The sequence below is a fragment of the Parus major genome, chromosome 6 (genome assembly GCF_001522545.3).
Source record: "Parus major isolate Abel chromosome 6, Parus_major1.1, whole genome shotgun sequence".
Lineage (NCBI taxonomy): Eukaryota > Metazoa > Chordata > Aves > Passeriformes > Paridae > Parus > Parus major.
This window is the reverse complement of record NC_031775.1, coordinates 10,325,059-10,342,289: the sequence shown is the minus strand read 5'-3', so window position 1 is coordinate 10,342,289 and position 17,231 is coordinate 10,325,059. Positions and strand designations below refer to the sequence as shown.

Genomic DNA, 17,231 nt, shown 5'->3' with positions numbered 1-17,231 from the left:
CTGATGCTTGTTCTAAGCTATGTCACTCCTCTTTGTGAGTTGAAACCTGGTTTTAAAATGGCTTTTCTATGCAGGCTAGGCTTAAGCAACTTTAGAACCATTTAAATTGGCTTTTTTGTTTTGCTGTGAGACAAATTACAGTGGTAAAAGAGACTCCATGTTGAAGGCCAGATTAACAGATTTGAATTCGCTTCTACATATGGTGTATTCCTCACCCTGATTCTCTGTCATTAGGTATAACAAGCATACAGTCTCATTTTCTGGGTTTAAAAATGATTGAGAGATTATTCAGATATGATAATACAGTCTCTGTTTTATGGGTATTTTAATACATAAGCAATAAAGGGATTGGCAATGATACTTCTCTTAAATTTTGATCCTTTGTATTTAAGAGGTGGAGACTTAATTTCTTTCATATAAATGAAGTAAAGATTCCCAATACAGAAAAATAGAAATTTTTCTCTTTTAAGTTGCCACAATGATGCTTATGTAGTTTTACTAGAACACAAGGAAGATGATAGCAAAAAGGAAATCTTCATTATCTTCAGCAGGGTTTCATCAAGACAACTTGTTCTTGTGCTCTTAAGACTGAGTCCTCTCTGGTTCAAAGGCTTGTAGTAGGTTAATAGCCACTGGCAGGGTTACTCCTGTAAGACTCAGGAGTTTTTCTGGTCCAGGGACCTTTGCAATATTGCTTTTTCTGTATGGTTTTTCTCCTGGAAGAGTTGCTCCTATTGAAGACCTATTGTGTTCAGTCTATTTCTGTGAATACGGAGGTATAAAACAAGATGTAAACATTTCTTTGTAATGAGTTTTCCCAGTGAAGCAGAGCTCCTTATCCTGCATTAAACTACCATCGATGTGATTCTGTTTTTGAAAGAAAAACTATTTGGTTGCAGCTTTTCTTAAAGGTAAAAGCCAATCTAATCTGTAAGTACTTTAAGAAAAGTGAGGATACAAGTTTGAATTACAAAATTTGAGTGAAAAAATCTGTTCTTTAGAACAACTAGGTTAATTCAAGATAAGAGCTGGAATACTCTGGTAGGACACATTACACTTTAAGGATACCTGTATTTTTGCTGTTTCTTTTTTAAAGTGAGCTCTGTCTCAATTACAAGAATATAACAGACTTTCTTTACTCGTATTTGTAACTTTCTTATTCAGAAATTGATATGATTGATTTCCTAGTAAGTGATACTGAACATGACTTCCAGAACTATGTTTGTCTCCAGTGCATGATATAATTGATACATAAGACACATAAAACTATTTCCTTGATCACAGACTCTTAGATAAAATACTTTTCAATTTTTCAGTGTAAACTGTTATTTCCAGAGTTTTTGTAGCAGACAAAAAAAATCTGTTCTAGCTAAAAAGTAGGACTCATTAATCCTTACCCTTGGGGTCCACTTTGAAGACTGTTTGTTTTGGATTTTAGCCTTCATAAGTGAAAAGCAAATACATGGATTTGTTGTTAGTAGCATAGAAGAAAGGAACTGCAATTTCTAAGTACTTGTCCAGGGACAGAATGAGATTGAGTACTCTGTTTTCCATTCAGGTGCATTTTTGTTGATTCTGTTTCTGCTGAAGACAGCGCACTGCATTGCATTGCAATGTACTGATGTTTCAAAACAATACTTGAACATCTTACATGATGCCCTCAAAAGAGTGAAGTGCCTCTCTTTGTGGGGCTGTTCTCAAAGAACCTGCCTGTCTGTGAGCAGTGAAGTTCAAGGAATGGAGGAATTGTGTCAGATCAGCACAGTGTCCATGGCATATGTCACTGTTGTTTGTGGTAATGTTGCTGTGTCAGATACTCCCTTAAGGGAGCACATGATTAACAGAACATAGGAAATTGTACGAAAGTTTCAGCTAGTGGCATCTTCTGGAGAATATTGCATTGAAGCTGCATTAGGATGCTCTGGATGGATTACATTCTGGCTATGTGGAATTTTCAGTAAAATATACAACTGTATTGCCCACTGGAGAAGGCAAGAAATGTGATGACTTCATAAAAGGATGAGTGATACACTTACAAGCCAACTATAACCCTCCATTTCTCCTTCTTAGAAGCTACTCAGCTACAGTTATTTATTTTCCAAGGTGTGGATGCTAACTGACTGACTGACTGTTGTTTGCTCTTAAGCCAAACAAAGTAATCCTTGTATTTAATAATAAAATACAGCACTTTGAGTACTATTCTATGTGGTTTTAAAGTAGAAATAGTAAATATAATTACATCAAAAATGCCTGTTCAAACTTTCATATTAGCTGAGTTCCCTAGCTTGTCAGGTGAATAGGAAACCACAAAGTCTTCATTCAATCCTGTGCAATATGCATACCATGGCTTGGCTGTTGCTTTAACTGAGCCACAGTGTGACCATGCTGTCTTGTGTGAGCACAAACAAGTGTAATTCAAACAGCTATATCCAGTTCACAACTTGGGTTTTTTGGTTTGCTTACATCAGGATGAATTCCTTAGCTAACTGAACTCCTAATGGCTTCAAAATTATTGTGGTCAGTGTTAATTGCACTCAAGGAAACTGAAAATTTCAGTTTGTCTTTAATATTATAAAGCCAAGGTAGTGATGTTTAGAAGTGTGTGTGGTAGGGAAAGAATTTGGAGATACGAGACTTAAAGAAATAGCTGCTCTTGGCAGTTTGTAACTTGAAGTATGCACAAAACTGCTTTCATGCCACAGGAGTGAAAGGAGGCCGATCTGATCTTGATTTTCAGAAGATTTTCAGAAGAGAGCTGGTGAGATACAAGTCTGTTCACCTCACAACAGACATGACAATAAATTTCTCCTAGTAAACACAGAAGTAAATGCAGTGAATGGAAGAGGAGGATGGACCCTGCCCTGCTTGCAGAAGGGAGTGATAGTTAACAAATGTTACCAAGCTCTTAAAAAAATGCCCAAAAATGTGGACATGAAACTCATCTGGTTGGTTCCAGTTGTTTTGATGAAGCCATACTAATTCTGTTTGCATGTGTTTCAGGTGGTGGTTGCCAGTTTCAGTTTGTCCCTTGGTTGTCTCTGTTGGCCACTGTCCTGCTATCAAGCCTGGACCTCTGATCTCATGCTACTTAACTTGTTTGAAGATACAGAACCAAGCATCAAAAAAAATCAGTAGTTAACTAACTGAAAGTTTCTGGAGACTGGCACAGATGCATTAAAGTTACTGTTTTCACATAAGTGTGTTGTGGATTCTGTAGCTATTTCAGGGGCGTTACTAGGAATGCTATAGATTGAAATTACTAGATAATTACAAGTCAGTTTGTTTAAATGTATATTTTAATGCCTAATCATCTCCTAAATTTGTGTTGGGGGCATAAAATTGATGTATATTATACCATCTTTTACTTTCTCAGATTTCATTTCTTCTAATTGTTTCAAATCTTGGATAAGATGAAACCCTGGTGATTCTGGGAAAGTTTGCATGACAGAAATCAAAGGCTGTAGGTCGCATTTGCTTTGCTGTGGAGGATAGAGATAAGGCAAGAAATAAAAATCATTAATGATATTTTGGCTGTTGAATTTTGTGATGCTATCACTCATATGCCCAGAAGATAGATGACTCTTTGTTCTTGATTAGATCTAATATTTTGTTGTGGGTTCAGTTTTTTGTGTAGCATGCAGTCTGGCTTGTTTATTCTCGAGGCTGGGTGGTGAAGAGTTCTATTTTGTCCTGTGAGTGTTGCTATTGCTCATAATCTGATATCAAGGATTATACTTTGAGAAAGTTCTTTCAGGTTGCCACTTAGAGGCTATCAATTATTAAGGTTAGGCAGACACAGTGAGGCTGCAGATATCTGTTTAACGGGGCATATTGTGCTCATCTCAGATGCTTCAGGATAGATACATGAGCTACCAAGATCAGTGTTTTTATTTACCTGCACTTTAGATGAATTACTTGGTACATCTTTGCTAAGTTTAATCTAATAGGTGTTATTCAAATCACAGAATCTGTTAAGAGAGGCTTTCCAATCAGTGTTTGCTACATGTAACCAAGACTGTTACCTCTGATTTATATTTTTGATCCTCTATAATGTGAGTATTTTGGAAAAGCATAGGTTATATTTTAGAAAGGTAGGGGTGGAATACTGTCAGTTGTTACTGCCATGCAGGTAATGTTTCACTGCTTTAATGTAGAGGGAAAATAATGACTAAGAACTAGTCTCTAAATTCCCAGACACAGGAAAGGTACAGTGAGCCAGTTTTGTAAAACTCTAAAGGTACTTGTGGTTGCCTAAGTAATGATTCCAAACTCTTGTTTGGATAGTGGTTTTTATTCAGCTTCATAATATGTTTACCAAGAAACTATAGGTGCAGCTCCCTTATATATGAGGAAAATTAAAGTAGAGGAAGAATTTTTGTCAAAGTCACTTTAAAGTGTAGCGAAATGGAAGAATGAAACTTAAGTCTTGCAAACACCCTACAAACACTTTCTGTTAGTGCCCAAGACTTCTCTGAATGTGAAGTTGGTAGGGTAAAGTTACTTGTAGCAACTGTAAGTTCTCCTCATGGATTTATTTTTAAAATCTAAGTTATTCTCCCTTTCTTTTCCTTTGCTGAGGCTTCTATCACTACTTCTGCTACCTACCTCAGTTTTGCAATTTTTTTTATAGGCAGTGACATTTTAATATAAAACTTGGGTTTGTGTGTTGCACACAAGGTGATCCAGAATTCTTTCTTGATACGAGTGAAGCTTTGTGTAAAATTAGGCAGAATAGTCTATATGCTGTAGGAGTGCTTTTCTGCAGTTGGAATTAAAGCAACAATTCTTTACCTTCAAACTATTCAGAATGCACTGTGGTGTTGAATGTGGAATTTGATGTTTCCTGTCAACAGTAGTTGGATGTAGTACCAAGATGTACTAAAATGTATCGTCTAGTTATAAAAAAGTTTAACATGCCACAATTTCAATGCTAAAATACTTTCATTTCCTTAATTTTGTGGTAGTGTTTCTTCTGTAAAACAAAATAAATTTACTTGCTGAATTTCAGTGATACCATGCAGATGTAGGCAGGCTTCATGGAGCTCTGTAGAAGCAGGAAGATGTGGCATGGTGTTCCTGAAGCTCTGGCACTTTATCACAAATCATGCTAATAGATAGGAAAGGTACACTACTTACTTCAGTATCTCTGTTGTGATCACTTGAAATGGTAGGATGCCTGCTTTTCTTTGTAAATTTCTTTAGGCAAACTGGATATTGGACTACAATGCATATCTGTGTATGGTTTTTCTGAAGTCTCTTGTGGACCTTTGATACTGTGTCCAAGAAAGGGAAGACCAATGTTTCAGGCACATAGATAGACATACATTTGTATGTGTATTTCATGTTTTTATCCAAGGAAAATACCTCTGTGTGTGGTTTGTGTATGGTAGGCCTTACAGCAAAATAAGGAAACAGACACTGCTTCTCTTAAACCTGGATGTTAATTATATGCTTTTAATTTATAGCTAATTTGATTAGGAGAAACTTGGTGAAGAGGCTAGTAGGATTTGTTTAACAAACATGACATAGCTATTAGATATGTTTTATATCAGTGTTTGAAAAATTTGAGGGGGAAAAAAGTATTTTAAGAGTATTGGAAGGCACAAGAAGAGTGTATTTTGGTGGATTCCAAATGACTTTGAGTAATGTAGTTCCATACACATAATGTCTGTGCTTATGGCAGAGGAAGCATTTTGTAAGCCTAGTTATTTAAGGCCTGTGTGTTGGCACTTTTTGGAAAGGCACAATACTGAATATGTATCATGGAGGGATGAACTACTGTGAAAGGATACCTGTTATTAATTGTGTTATTTTATTTTTTTTCTCCATACTGAATAAGTTTTACAGGTGACATCATCTGGTATCTCCAAGCAGGTGTGTTCTATTCTAAAGTGTAAAATCCTCTTAAAGCTGAAGAGTTAAAAGGGACTTACAGCATACATAGACTATAAAATGAAGGTGGTATATTGTGTAATAGTGGATCAGTTACTGTCTGGAAAACCGCAAGCAGGAATTATGTGAATGTTCTTAAATGTGAATTACGGGAGATTATTTTTTAATTATTTCTCTTAACTAATTCTCTAAGTAATTCATCTTGTGAATAATGTTACCTCCAAAATACAACTTCTAGCTGTTTAATCAAAAACTTATGTCACTTGGGGCTTCTTGAAGAAAAATGACTTAACTGATATTACCCATAATACTTTCTCTTGAGATTCTTCTGAAAGCTCTTGGCTTCACTGATGTAACTTGGGTGTAAAAGTTTCTCAAAAGACCAGAAAGCTGTAGTTCTGAAGGAGAACATGTATGATGGGACCTGCTCCCAGACATGTTGCTTTTTCTTCTTATCCTTGCCTTACAATTAGAAAAGTTTTTGGTTAATGCCTGGTTCTCATAACATAAGATCTGAGTCACTCACAAGAATTTGATCTTTTCTTGTGTCACTGTAATAATGAAAACTTATCTCTTTTATAGAGAGGATTTCTTGATTTGCAAGACATTCCAGTAGTTCAATCAGTCATGCTGATGATCTTTTGCATTAATTCTAACTTTCTTACAGGCTAATTAAAATTCCTTGCTTTTGTTATCTCCATAAGGTATCCTGTTTATTTTTATTCTAGGTTATTTGCTTTCTAGAAGAGAGGGTCAAGCAGGATCCCCTGAAAAGCCATTGTCTGATCTGGGTCGCCTCTCATACTTGGCTTATTGGAAAAGTGTCATATTGGAATACCTGAACTGCCACCATGAAAAACAAATCAGTATCAAAGGAATGAGCCGAGCTACTGGAATGTGTCCTCATGATATTGCCACAACCCTGCAGCAACATAGCATGATAGATAAAAGAGAAGATAGGTTAGTGAATCTTGTAAAAATTATTTTTAAATTTCTGAGACAAGACATTCTCTACTTACAAAACAGTTGATGTGAAAAATGTATGTGTAAAATGAGTGATAACCATCTTACTGTAGAAGTCAGTATGGATGGGTCTTACATAAACAGCTTTTCTTCCTCGGGATTTTTTGGATGCTCTTTTCATATTAATGGTTATTAGAAATATGTGGCCAGCTCAACACATTTTCTGTTAAGAGTTTTGTTTCATTCAGTATAATCTTCCCTAAGTGTTCCCAGCTCTTGCTGTGCAAATATTTTGCTTTGAATACCAGTGAGAGAAAAATTTGTGTTTGTGGGTGGCAGTGTCTCTTTCCACACCTCCTATTTCAATCATTGCTGAATTCTTGTAAACCATGGGATCAGATCAACTCTACATGAAGTGCTCCTGCTCAAGGTACTGGTAATACAACTTTCTTTTTAGTGTTATGATCAATGTTGAAAGTCAGTGCACTGAGAAGGTGAGTTCCTGTTGTGTGAATATCTTCTTCATGTTCTTGATGGGCATTTTAGAACTTTACTGAGTTGCTGTTCTTGTTTGGTCTGTTTCTTTCCATAAAATGTCTTAAATTGCTTCCAAGAGTATTTATGTTTCTAATGATGATCTTAATTCTTTCTGTACATGCCAATCATAGAAACTTTTTAATTAAGCAAAGCTGCCTTACAAACACTGGCTTGCCAAAAAAAGAAAATTAAAATTGAAAAAGTTCAGCCTCAGTAATTTGTATTTGTCCCAGCACTAGTATTCAAAACTAGTAATTTTTGAACCAGTAAGAATGCAAGTCTTCAAAAAGGAGATTGGTTTACAAGCTGGTGTATGAGAGTAGTAAGAGGAGTGCTGGAATTGCCTCAAACCCTTTCTGGAGTACTTGGCTATGGACAACCTGAGGGCAAATGTATTTTAAGGAAAATTTTTCTAACATACAGTCAAATAAGAAGTTTGTCACAATTTTGGGAAAATTATTCTGGACTTGATTTCTTCTTTTTAAACTTTGTATTTCACTGAGAAAATGTTGTTTCTTCACCAGTCTGATTTTCACAGCTCTTTAAATTCTTGCTAATCCTTGTTATTTAGAATTGTATAGTTCTTTGTAACAGGGGAGTTTGATAGGATATGTGCTAATATATTAGCACACTGTGGTATTTTATTAGTCTTTACCTACTTTTGATATACCACTTTTTGGTAATTGAAAAGTCATTTAGTACTTCATTAGCACAGGACTAAAGTACAGTTGTGTACTTTGTTGGAAAACCTGTACTTCTGACTTACTTTCTTGTCCTGTTAACTTACATCTTCAGCTGTAACATTATGACTTTCTCACTTGATGATCCATGCTGTTTTCTATGTATGTTTATATGTAATATTAAAATTAGAAATTTTTCTGGCAGTGCTTCAAGTGCCAACATGAAACCTCTCAAATCAGGTTTAGAGTAGTCAACTATAAAACCTATACTTTCCTCTCCGTTGCCCTAGTGTTTGTTAATATTGAGCTTTCACTTCATGAGCGTTGTTTCCTCACTTTCTCTCAGTAAACAGTCAGTAGTGTAAGGATATTATCACTGTGTGTCAGCTGGTATTTTTAATTTGATGGATCCTTTCATTTACTCATCTTTTTTCACAGGTTGTTTTGCAAAAAGATGTCACATATAGAAAGGCTGGTCTAGGTGATCACTTTCTAAATTAAATTACTGTTTATTTGATTGTAGATTTGTAATTATTAGAAGGGAAAAGCTGATTTCAAGTCATATGGAGAAACTGAAAGCAAATCCACGTATCAATGAAGTAGATCCTGAAAGCTTGAGATGGACTCCTTTGTTAGTTTCTAATGCTGCAGTTTCTGAAGAAGAGAGGGAAGCAGAAAAGGAGGTAATATCAGAGATATATCTTCTGAATTTCTCTTCCTTTGGCTTTCATAACTCTGAATATTCAATATAGACTGTCTTAAACAGAGCAGATTTAGCTTTGACCACTATATACTGCTATTGTAATGCAGAATTTTTGGAAGCTGTGCAGCAACACCTGGTAACTTTGGGAGGATGCATATGAAAACTTAAAAGTGAATCACTTGTCTGTGGAGCTGTATTTATCACTCTTGAGGTAGTCAAAGAGCATGTAATCAGATCAAATTTGGTGCAGAGCTCAGGGGCTACACTGTCAATCGATTCTTTGTGTTCTCAACTTGCTCAAAGTGATCCAGTCAGTGGGCATGTAATGTAGTGCTAAAGGACTTAAATCAATTCGCTGCATCATTAATAGTGCTAAATATCCCATGAAATGCAATCTTCTTTGGTTTGTTATCTGTTAACTGTTGTAAAGGAGCAACTAGATGATTCAGCTGAAATGTTGTTGCTAGGTTAGCCAGCAGTGCTAATCAGGGTTGACTTATTTTAACTATTTAGCTGAACGTAAAGGATATCGGTAAGTAAATGCTGTTTCAGTGACCTGTTTTTTTAACCTCAACCCTTCAGGCTGAGCGTCTTATGGAACAAGCTAGCTGCTGGGAAAAGGAAGAGCAAGAAATATTCTCCACAAGAACTAATAGTAGGCAATCACCTGCAAAAGTACAATCTAAAAATAAATATTTGCGATCTTCAGAAAGTGTGGCAGTGGTGGGGGACCGAGGGCAATCCACAGAACAATCTAAAGAAAGCAGTGAGGAGGATGGCGGGGATGAGAATCAACAGAGTTCGCCTCCCCGGCTGACAAAGCCCCAGTCCCTGGCCATAAAAAGAAAGGTGGGTTACTTCAATGCCTTGGTTCAAAGTCATTTGTCTCTGATTTCAATCAAATAGTTATCATCAAAATAACAACCTAGGAAACGTTTATCAGACTGTTTTAGGCTTTTATGTGTTATTTGGACACTTAACACTCCTCTCTTCTTTTCTCTGCACTCTGTCCAATTTTTTGTCTTTTGGATTTTTTATGGAACTATGAAATACTAGTGACATAAGGAAATCAGAATTTTCTGTTAATTTTTAAACTAGAGATTGCCCTCTGCTGTTTGCAATTGGTATTGGTTCAGTATCTTAATGGTTCTTCCTTTTTTTGTATTAAGATGGAGTCCAGCTTATGGGGTTTGTCTTTTTATGTTTTGGGGTTTTTTTAATATAGGAACTCCTAAAAGGGGAGTACTGTTTTTCAAAAGAAATGTTGTTAAAACAAAAGAGGTGTTTCTACCCATATTCTTCTAATTGAAATGTTAAATTCTATGGTTACTGCCATGTTTTGCATAATTCTTAGTTTCTTTGAAAAATCAACTCTTTGAGTTGCTTAAATTAATAAACTTAAGAATCCCAAAATTTTAGAGCACTCACCTTAGCCCATGTATGTAGATGTCTCTGTTGAGGATTAGGAAATTGGGTAGTCTCTTTGGTTATACTCTTAAGTGAGCTTACTTTAAAGTAACCATAAATCTCTGAAAATGTATAATAATAGAAAAACAAAATCTTGAACAAATTTTTTTATAGCAGCCAACTGTAGGATTCTTGAAGTGCATTTCTTCAATGTTACCTGTTTTTCTGTGTATGTACTTATTTCTAAAATTAGCAGAAACCCGAAATGTAGAAGAATAAGCTTTGACACTTGGGAAGGTTGTTGGGGAATTGCAAATTTGCAGAAGAAAAATGTACCATTGTACAATGTACAGAGTACAATTTAGGTAATAGTACTATGAATATTATTTGACAGAAGAAGGTAAAAGACACTACAATATAAAGAAAATTCTTCATTTTCACATAGAGATGGGTTTGTATACATACCTATTTAAACGCTTTAGACATTTTATTTTTAGATTCTGTCTACATTTGAATTTGATGCCACATAAGGTGTTTTCTTGAATGAATAAATAGATTATTGTAAACTCATTCTACAAAAAATTATGTCCAGGATCAGTTAATGAATGGGAATGTAGGAAGAGTTTGATTTGTGGAATTATTTTTCAGAGACCTTTCATACTGAAAAAGAAAAGGGGCCGTAAACGCAGGAGGATAAATAGCAGTGTTACAACAGAGACAATTTCTGAAACAACAGAGGTGTTGAATGAGCCATTTGATAACTCAGATGAAGAGCGTCCCATGCCACAGCTGGAACCCACCTGTGAGATGGATGGAGAAGATGATGACTTGAAGCCTGTGATTCGAAAAGCTTTTGAGTATCAACCTGGGCAGCAGAAACAGGAGGAAGAGCAGAACAAGGAGGAGAAAGATATTCATTGTTACCGGAGTGATGAAAATTGTACAGGTACATTTAAAATGTTCTTATATCTTTACAAAAATAATTTTGTTGGGTTGCCTTCAAAAGAAGTGTTAATTTTTGTAATAAATCTGGAAATTTTTAATGAAATCTATTTAGCTGTTGTTATAATGTTATAATTTGCTTTTTGTGTTCAGGTAACAAATCTTTTCCAGTCTCAGGCATTGAAGTTCTTGTCATATTGTCAAAAACAACTTCTATGTCCCTACAGAAGGGCATTTGCAAGGGGTATCACTGGAATATTGTCCAGTATAGTTTTTGTATCAGTGGTAAAGGATACAAGCAAAAAGTAAGATTTGATTTACACAAATCTCTTTCTGTTCAGTATTGTTGGTAATTCAATAAAATTTTTGGTGCTTCTGTGGCATAATATATCCTCAGCACCAGGATCCTGGTTTTTTTTTTCCCTCGAAAGAGACAGTTTTAATTTTGTCCTTTCAAAGCTGCTTTTCTAGTTTGAATTCAAAGGTAACTGAGAAAAGTTAATGGATGGATAGTGAAACTACTAATGAGCTATTCTGAATGTGCACTCTTCCCTTGACCTCCTGGCCCTCAAATTATGCTTATGAGTTTTAATTCTGGAATTAATGACTGGACTCTCAGGTCTGTGTATTTTCTCTAAGAAGACAGTAGGTACTACTTCAGTATTTTTGTAATTGCATGGGAAGGCTCATTCTTGTGATCCTCAGTTTGAGAGATCATGGGCTGATTTCTATTTCAGACAGCTCTTGGTGTGATGTGGTAGATTAGAATACTACCACAATATTATTTAAACTAATAGCAGCAAGTTCCAGCTATGTCCCAGCAGTCAGGTTTGCACTGTTTTAACTAGACTGATGTTTTGTATTTGTCCATGGAGCACGACATCACAATATAGGAGTATTACTGAAGCCATTACACTCCCAAGAGCAGCATGTTGTATCTTGATAACTCTCCTTTTTTCTGGAGTGTATGTAGTGGTATCTGGGGAGAAAGGAAAGAGATGAATGTGTTTGGGTCCTTTTTTTATAGTCAATGGATTAGTTTAGTGTTCTGATGCACTCTGTGTAATTTTAATTATCTTTTGCCTTCTATCATCTCTTGTGAGCCATGTCAGGATATGTTGCCCATGAGAAAGTACTAGAATGAACCACTTTTTTTCAGTATTGGTATTAAAGCATGATTATATATTTGCTATGGCTTGTCGTCCACAATGGTCAAAGAGGAAATTCCAGACTTTCATGGCATTACTGTCAAAAAAGATGAATGTGTGTTAAATAAATGTCTATATAAAGCGAAGGCATACATCTAGTCTAAAACCAAAGGTGGAAAATCAAATATTTGGACAGTATTTGCTTTAGTTTACATGTCTTGTCATTTAAATCTCTGGGATTCTTTTAATGTATAAATGGTGGTTCTGATAAATTGTGTGTCTGTTGAAAGGCCACCAAAGCATAGCATATCTGTGTAGTGTGTTTGAGCAGTAGATACTACATTGTTCTACTGTGTTTTGAGACCTGTTTATGACTTTTGCTTTGTACTTTCTTAGTACATTGAGTTTATAAATTATTTTCAGGTTTGTATTGGAAAATATTGATTAGTCTGCAAGCTAAGACTTTTTTTCTTTTTTTTTTTGTCTCTGTTACCTCCCAAAGATAATACAGAGGATGTAGCTGTGTTGGAAGAAAGCACTAAAGACAATCTTGAACCTTTACAGAGTAAGCAGGGTTGGCCCAAAGGAGTTAAACGTGGTCCATCTAAATGGAGGCAAAGCAAAGAAAGAAAACCTGGCTTTAAGCTTAATTTATACACTCCACCTGAGACTCCCATGGAGCCTGACTATCAGGTGTTGGTGGAAGAACAGAAGGAAGTAGCTGAAGACAAGCCCTGTTCAGTTCCTGCTGTTATGGAGGAAGCTATTAAAGAACCTGTTGAAGCATTAGCACCACCAGATGATGAGGTGAAAGAAGTAGAACCTGAACCTCTGCATCCACCCAGTGAACCCTTTGAAAAACAAGAAAATGATACTATGAAAGCTGGGGAAGAAGAAAGGAGCATAGAGGAAGATGGAATCAATTCAAAAGATCAAGAAAAAGACAAAGCAGAAGAAGTTTTTGTGCAGAAAGAGGAGTCCGTGCATTTGGATGATCAGGAGGAAGAGGAGGAGGAGGATGAAGAACCTTCTCACAATGAGGATCATGATGCAGATGATGAAGATGATAGTCACATGGGTTCAACAGAAGTGGACAAAGAGGAATTGCCTGGTGAAGCTTTCAAGGAAATGCTGGAAACTCAGCAACCTTTTTTAGACGTAAATGTTCAAACTGGTAATTCAAATCAGGAGGAGTTAATGGATTGTGGTGTTGACCTTGCAGCTGATGAGTGTGAAAGTGACCAGAAGGAACTTGCTACAGATTCAGACCCAGTGCCTGAATCTGATGATGATCATGCAGACAACAACCAGGACCAAAAAGCTGGTGAAGAATTACATTCCGATTTCAAGGGAGAGAATACTGAGACCATGGAGATTGACTCAGAGACAGTTCAGGCAGTACAGTCTCTAACCCAAGAAACAAGTGAACATGAAGATACATTTCAGGACTGTGCAGAGACTCAAGAGGCCTGTAGAAGTTTGCAGAACTATGCCCACAATGACCAAAGTCCCCAAATGACCACACTCGATGACTGTCAGCAGTCTGACCACAGCAGCCCAGTTTCATCTGTGCACTCTCATCCCAGCCAGTCAGTTCGTTCTGTTAATAGTCCAAATGTTGCTCCTTTAGAGAACAGCTATGCTCAGATCAGCCCAGATCAAAGTGCCATTTCTGTGCCGTCTCTCCAGAACATGGAGACCAGCCCAATGATGGATGTTCCCTCAGTTTCTGATCATTCGCAGCAAGTTGTGGATAGTGGGTTTAGTGACTTAGGAAGCATTGAGAGCACAACAGAAAACTATGAAAACCCAAGCAGTTACGATTCTACAATGGGTAGTAGTATCTGTGGAAATAACTCTTCTCAAAACAGTTGCTCGTACAGCAGCCTTACATCTAGTAACCTAACACAGAGTAGCTGTGCAGTGACCCAGCAGATGTCTAACATTAATGGAAGCTGCAGTATGATGCAACAAGCAAACATCAATTCTCCTCCCACTTGTAATGTAAAATCTCCCCAAGGTTGTGTTGTTGAAAGGCCTCCAAGCAGCAACCAACAGTTATCCCAGTGCAGCATGGCTGCTAATTTCACACCACCTATGCAGTTGACTGAAATCCCCGAGACTAGCAATGCCAACATTGGGTTATATGAAAGAATGGGGCAGAGTGAATTCGGAGCAGGGCATTACTCACAGCCATCTGCCACCTTCAGCCTTGCTAAACTGCAGCAGTTAACTAATACGCTTATGGATCATTCTTTGCCTTACAGCCATTCAGCTGCTGTAACTTCCTATGCAAACAGTGCCTCTTTGTCTGCCCCCTTAAGTAACACAGGGCTTGTTCAGCTTTCTCAGTCTCCACATGCTGTTCCTGGAGGACCCCAAGCACAGGCTACCATGACCCCTCCCCCCAACCTTACTCCTCCTCCCATGAATTTGCCGCCTCCCCTTTTGCAGCGTAATATGACTTCATCGAATATTGGAATATCCCACACCCAAAGACTGCAGACTCAGATGGCCAGCAAAGGCCATGTCTCTGTAAGAACCAAATCCACGCCTCTGCCACCTGCTGCTGCAGCCCATCAGCCACAAATTTATGGGCGAGCTTCACAGACTGTGGCCATGCAAGGGCCTGCACGGACCTTAACAATGCAGCGTGGCATGAACATGAGTGTAAATTTGATGCCAGCCCCTGCTTATAATGTCAATTCAGTGAACATGAATATGAATACCCTTAATGCTATGAATGGTTACAGTATGTCCCAGCCAATGATGAATAGTGGCTATCACAGTAATCATGGGTATATGAATCAAACCCCCCAGTACCCTATGCAGATGCAGATGGGAATGATGGGAACTCAGCCATATGCACAGCAGCCAATGCAGACAGCACCCCACAGTAACATGATGTACACTCCTCCGGGCCACCACGGCTACATGAACACAGGCATGTCCAAACAGTCTCTCAATGGATCCTACATGAGGAGGTAGGCCCGTGGGAGAGACACACTACCAAACCGGCGTATGGGATTGATCTGCACAAATACCTTTGGAGAGTACGATTTCAAAACCAGCAATTGGTGTGAATGCAAAAACATTTGTTGGCACCATTTAAAAGCTGTATGCAGCAGAAAGCCTTATACAAGTTTTTCTTTATTTCTTGCTTTGTTGGTTTTTTCTTCTTTTTTATTTTCTTTGTTTTGTTCTGTTTGGGGTTTTTTGTTTATTTTTTTAACATTGTGAGATTTAACTTCTCTTTGGGGGAAATTAGGTGGTTTTCCATTTTTTGTTTATTTCATTGAGCTTGAAGTTCTCTGGAAAGGAAGAACTCTTTCTATGAACTGCAATTACACAGCAGCTGATGGTTCAGAGCCATTTTATGTGCCTGCTCCCATTAAAAATGTGGATAAATAGACTCCAAAACTATCAGACAGTACTGGATCATGAGCTTTTTCTCTCTCCTTTCCCCACATGTAAATGCCTTTTAGCAGTTCTTTTATTGTATTATTTTGTTTCTGAAGGTGACACTTCTGCATGCCGCTAATGTCTTTGTTAGTGACAGTGCATTTTGTAGTACTGTACAAGTGTTGTGCTTAACAGTAAGCCATTTCTTAATTTTTTTGCCTTGATTAGGTTACCCTAGTTTGAGGGGTAAAAAAACCAGAACTATATTTTTGTTAATTATAAAACTTGTAAAAATAATAAAAAAAAGCTGCAAAAGCTATTCACATTTTGGTTAGTTCAAAGGATTTTATTGCTGTATGTTTAGTGTAAAGTTGAGACTCTTTTCCATTTTTGTGACCAGTTTCTTTGGGGCTGGGTAGGAAAAAAGGCAGCTTTCTGTTTTATAAAAAGTTACGTTTTTTTGTTGATTGAAACATCTCAGTGTTTATTTGTCAAGTTTTGAAACATTTTCGTATATGTCCAAATACTTGGCAGGATTTAAAAAAAAAAAGTAGTGAATTTGGTGTAAAGTTGCTATTTTATGGAAATGCCTCTAACTTTACATTTTCATTCCATCTGTAGATTTTTCTATCTTTATAAAATATTGGAGTTATTTTTTAAGGGAAAAAATAGAGCAGTAGCGTGTGAATAGCTCAAACTAAGCTTACAGATCGCATGTAAAAAGGCAAAAGTTATTTGTGTCTGTTTATATTGCTTCCTTTTTTGTAGCCTTTGTACCTGTACAGAGTGACTGTAAGGGCCGAACAGAAGAGGCTTGATACATGTAAAAATAGGACCCAGTGACACTCTTGTATTTATCTGTTATCTTTTTAGTCAGTCACTTAAAAAAATACCCACAGAAGACCCACCCAAGCAACAAAAATAAAAACTGCAAAAAACTACACCCCCCCCCAAGCTGTACATTTTAACATAAAATAAATTATGATGAGCCATTTTTAGCCTCTTGTGTCTTGTCATAGTTTGATGTTGCATGGGAATTACCTCCTGAAACAGTGTTTGTTACAGTGCTCTCACATGCTTGATCTAAAGCCCATTGAAGTTGGTGGGGTTTGGATTAGGCTGTTTAGAGCTTAAGTGTAGGTTACTCATCATAATTGCATACACCTTGTGAAAATAAAGAATACCTAAGATTATTTTTTTTAATAATCTTAATAAAATATTGAATAAATATGTATTTAATACCTTACAAGGTTGTCAATATTTCATGTATGAAACTTCTTTCCTTCAGAAAAGGAATATATATATATATAAAAGGATATATGATAGTAACAGACATGGTGTTTGAACTGTATTTGAATGATAGAATTGTAATCTCTTCCTTTGTCATCGTTACTGGGTGACAAGATGATGCAAATCCTGCGTTGGATCTATGGGTTCTGTGTATATGCATGTATTTGGGCACACAGAAACATACACAGAGAAAGGCATTTCTCATCTAGCAGTAGAAGGTCTGCTAAAGACAAGAAGGCTGTCTATATGTGGATCTTGTGAGTGGAT

General features: G+C 36.8%; 1 protein-coding gene across 14 annotated transcripts in view; it reads left to right on the top strand.

Moving 5' to 3' along the window:
- Nucleotides 1–16,666, top strand: part of KAT6B (lysine acetyltransferase 6B) — a 108,919-nt gene extending 92,253 nt beyond the window's left edge. For all 14 annotated transcript variants that reach the window (XM_015632758.3, XM_033515749.1, XM_033515750.1 and 11 more), the window contains 5 exons: nucleotides 6,621–6,852; nucleotides 8,596–8,755; nucleotides 9,358–9,624; nucleotides 10,831–11,128; nucleotides 12,775–16,666. In XM_015632758.3, coding sequence (XP_015488244.1) covers nucleotides 6,621–6,852; nucleotides 8,596–8,755; nucleotides 9,358–9,624; nucleotides 10,831–11,128; nucleotides 12,775–15,260 — 3,443 coding nt within the window. In that variant the 3' untranslated portion in view covers nucleotides 15,261–16,666. The remainder of the gene's footprint in view (nucleotides 1–6,620; nucleotides 6,853–8,595; nucleotides 8,756–9,357; nucleotides 9,625–10,830; nucleotides 11,129–12,774) is intronic.
- The last annotated feature ends 565 nt before the right edge of the window (nucleotides 16,667–17,231 follow it).